Below are 11,992 nucleotides of genomic sequence, written 5' to 3'. Positions count from 1 at the left end.
TAGCAGGCTTGAGAACTGAAATATTTGGTCTGCAAAAGCAAAGATCTGTATTATATAGACTTAAAAAGAAGATGCAGAACAGATTGATAATTACTGTAATTGGAATAAGAGCATGATTGCACTGAACTGGTCCAAGTTTCATTCATACACACCCACAAATCCATTCAAATAGAAGGCAACTTCATAATTAATACTGCATCATTCCCATTACCAAATAAAAGTCACTATTAATTATTGATGGTTCTTGTATTTCCGCAGAGCTGCTTACACTTTTTCACCCTCCAGTTCACTGAGTGCAGCACGGACAAATCAAATCCCTCAGAGATGTGTAAGAGAATACTCCATTCTCCTCCTGCACGCAGGAAGACTCTGCCACTGCATGTTCTTATCAATCAAAATACAGAGGGGCATTTGTTTGCACAAGCAGAGCTAGAATATTCTCTTTAGAGTTCAGCTTCCTCCTTTCATCCCACCCACCATCAGACACTTCCCGACATTTCTCCTGCAGGCAGAGTAAGGCAACTGCTTGTTTTTTTCTCCCTTTAGCAACGGCTGTTCCTCCAGTAATCTGTGGGTGGTGGGGGAAGGGGATGTTATCTCCACAGTAAACACAGCCAAGCAAAGCAAGTCTGGGATGTGAGGAGGAGTTTCAGGATGAAAATAGGCCTTTGCCACCCCTCCTGCGTTTGTGTATCTGTGACTAAGCAAGCTGAATGTGTTGCTTTTTCAAACTTGGCTTCTCTCTTACCTCGATCTTGTCGATTCCAAACCTCCTGGTGGCCTTTGTTCTCACACCTTGGGGTTCTTGACATCACCATGTGCTGCAGGACAAACCTAGAACCCTACCCCCCCACTCTGCAGTGGGCCCAACGTACCATGGTGCAACTCCAAGGCCTCCTTCCCTTCAAGTCTCATATTCCCTCAGCTCTCCAAGCTCTTCTTCCTCAGTCTTCTAGACACTGCAGTCCCTGCTCTCATATCTTCCTGTCTCACAGTCTCAGTGCTGTGCTCAAACAAACAGCTGCTACATTGGAAGTCAGGATGATACAACTTTGCCAACATCAGACTCCCATACTCTTATTGCACGTTCTACATTGGTCTTTTGAGTCTATCCATTGGCCCAAACGTGGGTACAATAGATGTAACAGCCCTTTACAAAGCCTGTCCTATTAGGATGCTCGCTGAGCTCACTGAAAAGGAATCCAGATTATTCACTTAACTTGTGCACAGCCAAAACCACGCAGCAGTGATCCCAGCACCTACAACTCACCTAATAGAACCTGTGCTCAAATGGAGGCAGGAGTGTCTGGATCTCAATATGTAGAGCTGGCTGGTTTTCTGGGAGATCTCTATTCAGCTCTACATGCCCGTGGGTACGTGCAAAGATTATTCATCCAGTTCATTGAACTGCAGCCTGCATGTGAAAGGCGTTCCGTGGTTTCTTTTTTAAATGTCACTGTTTTAAAGACAAATAGTCTCATGCAGAATCGTACAGCAGATTATAATACGGGCACTGCAGGGGTAAATTAAAGAGCAATTCAAACATAATACTCCATGGAAAAATCTTATCTTTTCCCTGCTTTATCAAGGCATTTATCTAGGTCTGTTCTATACCAACCATCACCACATCATCTGCATATTTTACAGAGTCTTTTCTAGCCATGTTAATACATACACAGTTCGTTTAGAGTCAAAATAATGTCAGGTCTGAACAAGCTGGAAAACATGCCTGACTACTTCACATGCCCTACCTATAATATCCTTTGTCATAAAGAATCCTAAATTCTTTAAGAACTTTAACCAAAAAAATACATATCAATTAGAGATACTTCATATTTCAGGATGAGAAACACATTATTATTGTATTACTAATTATTATGGTTAAACATTAAAATATTACATTCATTAACTATGTTGCTGTCATTGGAAGGCATCTGCTTCTGAGATGAATCCCAATATGATCCAGCATTTCAGGCCAGATGAAGACCAGCATTTGCTAAAGATTCATTTCAATGACTGCTGAAATGCAGCTGCTGCTCAATACCACCCCTTCATTGTGCAAATCTGATGAACCCAGGCAGTGGAGATTTCTCTATCAGACCAAGTTTTAATAAGCTTTTAGATTATTTAAATTGTTAGGAGATAGGAACACACTGTTCTTACCAGTCACTTGTAGGACTTCATTGCAGCCTTTCAATACCTGAAGGGAACTTACTCCTAGGAGGGGATTAAACTCTTCGAAAGGGCTGACAATAGCAGGAAAAGGGGAAATTGATGTAAGTTAAAAGAGGGAAGATTTAGGTTGGATGTTAGAGGGAAGTTCTTCACTAGGAGAGTGGTCAGGCCCTGGAACAGGCTGCCCAGGGAGGTTGTGGATGCCCCGTCCTTGGAGGTGTTCAAGGGCAGGTTGGACGGGGCCATGGGCAACCTGATCTATGGGGTCTCTATGGGGATCTATGTGGTCTATGGGGTCTCTATGGGGATCTATGGGGTCTCCTGGGCAACATGATCTAGTAAATGTGTATGTTTGGTGGCCCTGCTTGGCAGGGGGGTTGGAACTACATGATCCTTGAGTTCCCTTCCAACCCGGGTCATTCTGTGATTCTGTAATGAAGTGGTGATAACACTCACCTCTTGTACAGCCCTGGATCCATCGCCATGGATCAGTCTAGACACAGCACCAGGCAAAGTCTGACATGGTGTGAGACAAAGAACGAGGCAAAGCTTGAGGTGATATGAGGTGATATGAGGTGATATGAGGTGATATGAGGTGATATGAGGTGATATGAGGTGATATGAGGTGTGAGGTGAGGCCTTCAGCATCCACCGCCATGATGCAGATGGCCTAGCAGCTACGCCACGCCATCACGGGCCTCGTGACCGCCATGAAGCAGGTCAAAGTCAACCTTAAATTGACATAACCCAAGTCAAGCTTTCCATCTCCATCCCTACACCTCCCTGGAGGTGCCCATATAGAACCCATAGAGGACCCATAGAGGACCCATAGAGGACCCCTATCCCCTGCCCCCCTGAGGGAGCCATAGAGCCAGGCCTTGAGGAGACCTCACCGCGCATGCGCAAGGAGGAGCTGGGAGGCGGAGCCGGGAAGTGATGCGCAGGCGCTCGGCGCATGCGCGCTACGACCCCGCGCTGGGCTTGTCGTTGCAGCTTTAAGAGGGATCGCGGCCTGGAGGGTACGACCCCCCCCCACCGCCCTGAGGAGCTGCCGGGCCCCCCGATACCCCTCCTGCAACGGGACAGCTCGGGGCCGGCCCCGGAACCCCCCGATCCTTCCCCGATCTCCCCTCGAGAAGAGAAAAGGAGGTTGAAAAGGAGTGACCCCCGGCCCCGCGCCCCGGGCTGGGACAGCTGAGGTGTGGGGGGGGGGGGCGCAACATGGCGGAGGCCAAGGAGGAGGGGCCCGGCCCCTGCAATAGGGTGAGTGGGGGGCGACAGGGGAGGTCAGAGGGGAGGGGTCAGGGGGGCGGGGCGGAGGGATGAGAACACCGGGCACCGCCGCTGTCCAGCGCTATGGGGTGGGATGGATGGATGCATCGAGGGTGGGACATGGGGCTGGGGGCTGCACTCAGGACCTTGGGAGGGCCACGAAGATGATGAGGGGGCTGGAGCAGCTCCACTATGAGGACAGGGTGAGGGAGTTGGGTTTGTTCAGCCTGGAGAAGAGAAGGTTGTGGGGTGACCTCATTGCAGCCTTTCAATACCTGAAGGGAACTTACTCTTCCCTTAAACTCTTGGAAAGGGCTGACAATAGCAGGACACGTGGAAATGGTTTTAAGTTAAAGGAGGGAAGATTTAGGTTGGATGTAAGGGGGAAGTTCTTCACTAGGAGAGTGGTCAGGCCCTGGAACAGGCTGCACAGGGAGGTTGTGGATGCCCCGTCCTTGGAGGTGTTCAAGACCAGGTTGGACGGGGCCATGGGCAACCTGATCTAGTAAAGGTGTATGTTTGGTGGCCCTGCTAGGCAGGGGGGTTGGAACTACATGATCCTTGAGGTCCCTTCCAACCTGGGTCATACTGTGATTCTGTGGGTGCTGCTCACCCCGTGCTTTGCTCCTGTTTTGTCCTTGTTGAGAGCATCTCAGCATTGTTTGGGCAGCGTGACATGGATGGGATGATTAACTTCGAGCTAATGGGGGGGTGCTGTTGGTGCCATCCAGCTGTCTGACCTCTTCTTGTTCCAAACGCAATGTTCTTGTTGCTCTTCTTCAGTTGATTTCAGTTGGCTGTGTGGAAGTGTAGGGAGGCATCAAGATGGCAGCTCCATTGCAGGTGGTTCCCAAAGCCATCAGCACTGCCAGTCCAAAGGCTTGGTCCTCTGTTCTCACAGTCTGTAAGTACACATGGATCTGATTGAAGAACAGCTAAATGTTCTTGCTCATGTCTTGCAGCCTGTGTAGAAACTGAGGATGGATAACTTTTGAGCGGTGCTCAACGTAGTCTTGCAACAAGTGAAGTCTTCTTTGTCATTTCTCATTGAAAGCTTTGAGATAGAAATAAGGTTGTTGCTGCTAATTTGAATCTATACGGAGCAGTCCATAGGCCGCTAAATGTCTCTGAGCTGTCGCGTTCCTTATTTCCAACGATGAAGAACTTTTCCCATTCTCTAACCTAGGAAAAGGGAAGAACATCAACTAGTTTTCCATCCCTGTATGCGAGAAGAGTTTTGTTTTCTGAATTTATTGCCGAGAACACAAAATTTGCATTGAAACTCATTGTTGCCAAACCGAGCAGTTGACCTTCCAGGGTGTAACTAGAGCAGCTGCACAGATGTTTGGCTACTCTGCAGCTATGGGAATGAACTTTAGCACTGTTTTGTCTTAAAGACATGGCTTTCACCATGTTCTTGCTTACAAGCAGAGTCAAAGAATCTTGTGGGGTTGCTCACGGGTCTCACACATCTCTGGAGGATCAAGATATTGTCTGTCTGCAAGATGTTCAAAGAGAAGTTGCTGGATGGAGGACGGTAACTTAAGAAGCATTAAATAAAACTTCATTTCAAGTTAACAGACATAAAGAAGAACTTTCAGACCACGATGACAGTCAAGAGTTGGAACTGGTTGCTCACAGAGGTTATGTGGTGTCTGTCCTGGGATTGCCATTGCCATTACTTTGGTATGCTCAATTTATCTGACAAGTTACCCAGTATTGCCCAGTGGAAAAAAGAAGCTTAGTTCCTCCTTCTTCATAGGAGTGTCATCTGTCAGCTAAGATAAAGCCAAAAATTATCATAAATTTAGTATTATTTTCATTGGTCTCAAGAAAAACTGTTTTTGTGTTGGTTGAGTAATCAACTATTGGTAGTAAGTCTGGAAGTTTCCATCAATTATTGCTCCATATGTCTTTCCACATTATGGAAAACTTCTATGTGGCGTTTTTTGGCAGAATTGTGGAAGTTCTTATGGCTAAATCTATCCAGAATTAGAACTGATGTATTTTCTAATGAAAATATATCAACGTATCCAACTTTTCATGCTTACTAATATCGGGATTAGCATAACAGACACTTGTATTTTCTTTATTTAGTTAAAATATTTCTGGCACTTCAGCTTGAATTTGTAGGTATCGTTGCTGCGTTGAGCAGTTCACATTATGAATAGAGGGATAATTTATTTACAATACTCAATCAACCCATTGAGCTGGACAGAACGGTTTGAGGTGTGCAATACCAGTGCTGATATTGGATGCTTGTTCTCTTGGGAATTAGTTTGGTGTGGACACCTGGGTGTCAACATCAGACAAACAGCTGTTTGCACACGTTTAAATTTTTCATGGGTTTATTTAAAAATTGAAGATCATCTCCTTTGGAAAGTTTAATTTCTAGGTTTTCCATCAGTGAGTGCCTCTGTTCGGATGGTTTCCGCCATCTGTTTTATAACGGTGTACAACTGCTTAAATAGATAAGCATTGAATTTTGAGAGTTGTTTGAAGTTCTAGAAGAGTTTCCATGTAGATTATTGTTGTCTTGATAATGCTTACATTGAAAGATGCGTTTAGAATCTCAATTAATGCAGTTGCTTACAGCCTGGTTCTTGGTTCTTGGGCTTCTACTGCCTGTGGTCAGAAAGCTCCAGTGTGGCCCAGAAGGTTGTACCAGAGAGCAGGAGCAAGATTAAAGCATTCTGGATGCTCTGGACTAACGAATAATGCTAAGGTATAGCAGTCTACTGTGCAGCCTGTGCCTTTATGGGCTGTATTGTAGTGTACATGATAAATAAGGACAGGTGGATGTGATGGGGTTCTGGAGGAATGTCTTCATTTCCATTGTAAAGAGAGAAAAGCCAAATCTCTTGCCTAATAAACTAATATTTAATTGACTGCATTTAGGTGAGAAGAACCTGATGCTGAATTAGTGCACCTGGACAGAGTTGTTCCTATAGGAGTCATTTTTAGTAATAATAATAGTAATAAAATAGTAATAATAATAGTAATAATTCCTTATTACTATTTCTTTACTAACTTCTTCCTGCTGTTCCTTTTATTTTGGTCTTGATATGTATTCAATCCATCTGAAAGTGGAATTAATTCTATCAGTGAAATTATTTCAGCTTTATTCTGAATGGTGTTATGTGCTCAAGAGGGCTTTTATGAATTAAAACTTAGTTGAAGATAAGAGAACAGTAGAAGTCAACCAGGGCAACAGTGGCAAATGTGATAGGGGAAAAAGAAACAGCTCTCCAGCTTCCAGCCCCAGTTGTTGGCACTGAATGATTAGGAGAAGGGAAAGACTTGGAGGTACCTAATGGTAGTTGAAATGATTCACCAGTGTGGGGCTATTAACATATAAACCATTGTGTGAAGGAGGGCTGATAGTCCCTGCTGTGTTTATCAACAAGCAGAAGGTGCTACATGTGAACGTTCTCCTTGTTTGCATGCAGTGCCATCTTGTTGGCTTCTGATTTGAGCATAGATCATCATAAAAAGCAGATGACTTTGGTTTTCAACACGTGTCACTTTCTTTACATACACTTAACATGGTTAGTTATCCATTGAGGGAGATGCTGAGCAGAAGGGTTGTTGTATGGGTCCTCCCACCCTCGGCTGTTGTTTCTCAGTGGTACCATAAGTTCTACCTTCCCTTAAAGATGTGGTGATTGCATTCAGTTAATGAGATACCTCCTAGGTTAAACATAGTTGCAGGAATTGCATGCTTTGCAGGATATCATCATCCAAATGAGCTGTGTTGTTGGAAGATGTGGCCAGAATGGTGAAGTATATGCTTGTAATCTGGGCATCTCCCAATGCACCGTAAGGTCCCAGCAGCTCCCAGCAGCTCGCATCAGGTTGGTGCCTGGGTTATGGGAGCAGTCGTTCAGCACAGGCTTTGTTTGGAGCCGGAACATGAATATTCAGAAATCTCAGGAATCTCAGACAAATCTGGGGGCAGAAGGGAACGATTCGAGGCTGTGTGTCCCGGTGGATCGTTCTAAAAAGGGAGAGAAGAAATGCCAGCAGCACGTGCCCAGCTCAGATTGTCGGAAACTTCCACTTAAGAAGGATACAAAGTAAAACTGAACTTGAACAGGAAGGTGGGTCCATGAGATACCAGCAATGCCTGCCTTTGTCCTTTCCCTATATAGGTGTTCGGGTTTTTTTAATGCATCGTGGCATCCATCTCATTACTTTCAGACTAAAACCATAGAAGTTATTAAAAACAACCTTTCACCCTGCTGAGAAACCCGCTTTGCTCAGCTCCACCTCCAGTTCTCCCTTCCCCAAGGCACACTCGGAGCATAGCACGACTGTCAGCTCAGCATCCCTGCTGCTGTTACATGGGAAAGGTCAGGGGATGCTTCCTAGGCACCTGGTTCCTGAATGGCAGCAAGGATTGGAGTCACTTGGGACAAAAAAACTCCATCTTCCTTAGCAGAATGCTGAAGCGAGGGGGTGTGCTGTGGTGTGTAGGTGCAGGGAAGCTGTGCAGACAAATTGAGGGATCTCTGCCTATTTTTAGTTGGAGTTTTCTTAACATCTGCTTCCTACCCACAGTTGGCTGCTTGGCGATGCAGTACAACCTAGGATCACACTTCAGAAGGATGCGAGCCTGTGTGTGTTGAGTTGCTCTGGGTTTTGGGGTTAAAGACATGATTTTGCATACAAAGCAAGGGTGTAGCCATAGGCTGCTTCTCTTTTCTTATCACACACTAAAAATCCACTGATTCTTATATCTATGGATACTCTGCCAACCTGGACTGCTGTTAAAGTATGGCATAGGTTCTTAGTCATTGCAAATGATCATATATGGAATGGTAAGCAGTGTCCTGCCACCCGCTCGAAGCAATGGAGGGGCTAATCCTGACACCAGCGTGCCATTAAAAAGATGCAGTGACATAACGTGGGTTGTTTGGTGTTTTTTTTTTTAATTTATTTTTAAATATATTTATAAAAGCAGCGCTTTATCTAGCTGTGAGGAATAGTTAAATCACATTGCTTCCGGGAATACCGAATTGTTTTGTCATTATTTCTTGTATTATTTATTGCCACCTCACCAGGCAGTGCATTGCTTTGTGCACAGTGCTAGCTAATGAGGCAGAGTCACTAAGGAGGATATATTTTAAAACATTTAATTTTACTTCTATCATGTATTAACAATCCTGTGTAAGCTCTTAGGGAATGCTCCCTACCTTAAAAGCACTAAGTGTCATTAAGTTCCTCCCTGGCAGAATACTTGCTAAAGTGATTAAATGAAAGTGTTTCAAGGTGTGATTGTCCTGAGTTTTGCTTTGAAACTGGAAGTGAGTTTTGAGGGCTCTGCTGGGTTCATTCAGTTGCTATCAAATCCCATTATTTCCTTAAGGACCAAAGTGTGAGTACGGCCTACCAGAAAGGCTGCACTTCAGGCATATTGTCAACTTTAAGGTCTGTCAGAAAAGGCTCAATGAAAACAGGGGTTTTGTGAAGCACTCAGAAGCATCCTCTGGTTCTTTGTCCACTGTGTTCCTTCCGACTCATTATCTCATTATTAGGAATGTTGACATTCCCATCTCCACCTTCTCAAGCTGGCAGCGCTGATTCTGAATTTGTTGTGTAATTCTTTTCTATATGCTTCTGAACTTGTTGTAATTGTGACTTCTCAGCAGTGTGAGAGCTTTAAATAGAGCTCTGCTTGGGGCAAGAAAGGAAGGAGGACGATCTGTGATTCTTCATGTTGGTTTGGCTTTTGATTGGATGCGTTCTAGAAAAATACTTCCAGATTGACCAAGATAATGATGTAGTGCTTTCCTTTTTACAGTTTGAAGATAAATCTGATGCAGTATTTGATATTACAGAAAAATGTAAGTATTTTGATTTATTTACATAAGCCATAGCTCAACGAGCCAGTTCTTAGAAGTACCACTGCTGATAATAAAAGCTATCTTGCCCTTCTCCTAACCCCTGCTGCTTGTTCCCTCCCCACACTTCCTTCTGCACAAATGGTACAAGTGATAGGAATTAATGTCTTTTCTTTCTTCGGTTGGTTTTTCTCAGATCAGCTTCTGTTTCACTGTGTGGTGAGTGGGACAGAACTGTTTCTTTGTCAGCAGTGTTTGATCAGTAATGTTGGTCCAAGAAGGCTTAAAGGGTTCGGGGAATTGCAACATTACATGGATTAGCAAAGGACCCTTTTACTCACATTTGTTACACGCAAAGCCGGGAGATGTTCTAACTGTTTATAATATTCTTTTCCCTAGGTAGTGAAATCCTGGATGCAGAAATGTCTGAGGACACTGTCCACAACTTACCAACTGCCCTTGACAGCGTAACTTATGAAATACAGAATCAAGCAGGATCTGAAAACTCACTGCTGGATGATGAAGATGATGATGATTATTTTCTGAACTCTGGGGATCTGGCAAGCATACCTGTCGTTGGGAGTGACAACGAAGATGATCCAAATTTCACTCCTAAAGAAACTCTCCCTTCTGAAGACCATCTGGAAGAGGGCAAGAGGGTTACAGAACACGAGCTGGACAGTGAAAAAGATATTCAGATCGAAAATGCAATCCAGAAGGATCTCGCTTCACCTTTTGAGCAGGGTCCTGTATTTAAATCAATTCGAAAAGATTTTAGCATAACAAGAGATAATGGCAAAGAGACTTTTTCAACAAAGGACAAGAATAGAGAAGGAAATCTTCAAGAACATGAAAAACGGTTGGAAAAAATCCCTAAAGATACGGATTCTAGGTTGAAAAGCAGTTTTCTTGACAAAGCAGGTAACTGTTGACATCGTAGACCTGGCTACCCAGCAAGGAGGAAGGAAGAGCTAGATGGAAATTAGCTATAGGAATAGTTAAAAGCATCATCTCGCCGAAGATAATATGCAGTACTATATGGAGGGAAACATTTTATCCAGAACCCCAAAATACAACAAACTGTGTTAGGAGTAGGATGTGCAAAAGGGCCTGGTAGCATTAGGGGGTGTCTCATCAACCACAGTTTGTTCTGAAACCTCATCATATCCCTTGTTGTTGTGTAAACCAAACTGGGTGACACATGAAACTTCCTTTTGGTTTTCTGTCATTTAGCCCCTGGACCTCCTTTAAGGAATAGATGATGACATTTAGGTTTTGGCCAGGAAAGGCTTTTTTTGTCCAAAGTGCCAATTCTTCATTATTGCCTGTGCTTAAAACAGCATGCTTTTTGTAGTAACATCATAGGAAGGCTTGCTAGAATTATTAGTGCCTGCAGGAAGTCAGCCAGGGAGTAACTTGAGATCTGCTTTTCCTAAGAGACTGCTCTCCTTTTGCTTCTGGTACTTGCATCTTGGACTTTGTCCAGCAACATGGAGAGAACCAAAGATGCCTGTAATGCATTTCTCATGTGAGGGAGCCTAAAAGCCACCAGTAGTCTTGCTGCCCACACACCTGGTTTCCATTTCCCACGCTCTGAAAATTACAGTAGAACAGTGAATGAGAGTGTTAAGAATAACCAGGGTGGAATGTGCAGTTTAATTTCATTCAGAAGATTGTACAGAATGAGGGCTGGCCAACAAGTGAGATCCTCTGTCTGCTTGTTGAGACTCATAGCTTACATTTCTGGTGTTTAAAATATGCATATATAGCAACAGCATCTTAAAATCAGTGCTTTCAGGTTCCACAAATGATAGAAAACAATACCATTTATATATATATATTTACTTATACATATATGTCTAAGTTAAAGATATCTTTTTACTCTTGCATCAAATAACCAGGCAAATCCAGTACTTTCAAAAAGACATATTGCTAAAAACCTGCTGTCTCCTGAGAAAAGGGGAAGAGGCAAAAGACAAACAATGATAAAGATGAACGTTGTTGCTCTGAAAATTATTTTCTGGATTAAAAGTAGAAACGTGGCAGAATTTGGAATTCAACAGAGTGTAGAAGGCTCAGAATGAACAATTCTGCCTCAGAATTATACAGATGTTTTGCTGGTATAAGAAAACAGTGGCTCAGAAGACTAATGAAAATATCATTTCCTTTAAGGATTGCCATCTAATTTACAGGGAAGAGCGGGGGGTATTTCAGTGCTTCTGAGCTGCTGTCAGGCTGTGGGGCTGGGGATCATTATGAGACTAGGTAGTTTTTAAGGAAATGCATTGGAATCTGTATTCATTTCTATTTAATGTGTATGTTTTCCTCAGTTCATAATCAAGTAGAAGAAACATTACGGACGCAGTTAGCGCCACAAACTCCAGAAACTAACTTCAGGGTAAGCTATAGATCTTTCAAACACTTTTGCAAGTGCAGCAATATACTGGAATAATTCCAAGTACTTATGTTATATTTGAGTGTAAATTTGAGTATCAAGAAAAGTGATCTTCTGACTCACAGACGTCTTTGGTACTTAAAGAATCTGCGTATAATTTTGTAAAATTTTGCTGACCCTCTCTTTGAATTGAGGATTTTTTTGATAGCCACTTTCATGTCCAGCACGGTCTGACTTTTGACGGGTGAGTTGATTCCAGACCTGGACGCATCCATCTGACCTGTTGCCTTTTTTCCAAATGAAACAG

At 43.5% G+C, this 11,992-nt stretch overlaps 1 protein-coding gene across 27 annotated transcripts in view; it reads left to right on the top strand.

The window, feature by feature from the left end:
- Positions 1-3,125: 3,125 nt before the first annotated feature.
- LOC107323816 (zinc finger MYM-type protein 4-like) overlaps positions 3,126-11,992 on the top strand; it is a 32,183-nt gene continuing 23,316 nt past the window's right edge. For 9 of the 27 annotated variants that reach the window (XR_014935156.1, XM_085518139.1, XM_085518138.1 and 6 more), the window contains exons 1-4: positions 3,126-3,438; positions 9,251-9,293; positions 9,690-10,211; positions 11,621-11,688. Coding sequence is in view for 18 of the 27 variants with exons in the window: in XM_085518139.1 (XP_085374265.1) it covers positions 3,397-3,438; positions 9,251-9,293; positions 9,690-10,211; positions 11,621-11,688 (675 nt within the window). In the remaining 9 variants the exon portion in view is untranslated. Of the gene's footprint in view, positions 3,439-5,115; positions 5,134-5,924; positions 6,173-9,250; positions 9,294-9,689; positions 10,212-11,620; positions 11,689-11,992 lie in introns of those variants that run through there. The other 18 variants (XR_014935150.1, XR_014935155.1, XR_014935151.1 and 15 more) reach the window with 13 other exon arrangements.

This window comes from Coturnix japonica, chromosome 17 (assembly GCF_054131305.1).
Source record: "Coturnix japonica strain WE chromosome 17, WE-NBRP24, whole genome shotgun sequence".
Lineage (NCBI taxonomy): Eukaryota > Metazoa > Chordata > Aves > Galliformes > Phasianidae > Coturnix > Coturnix japonica.
This window is presented reverse-complemented; position numbering and strand designations above follow the sequence as displayed.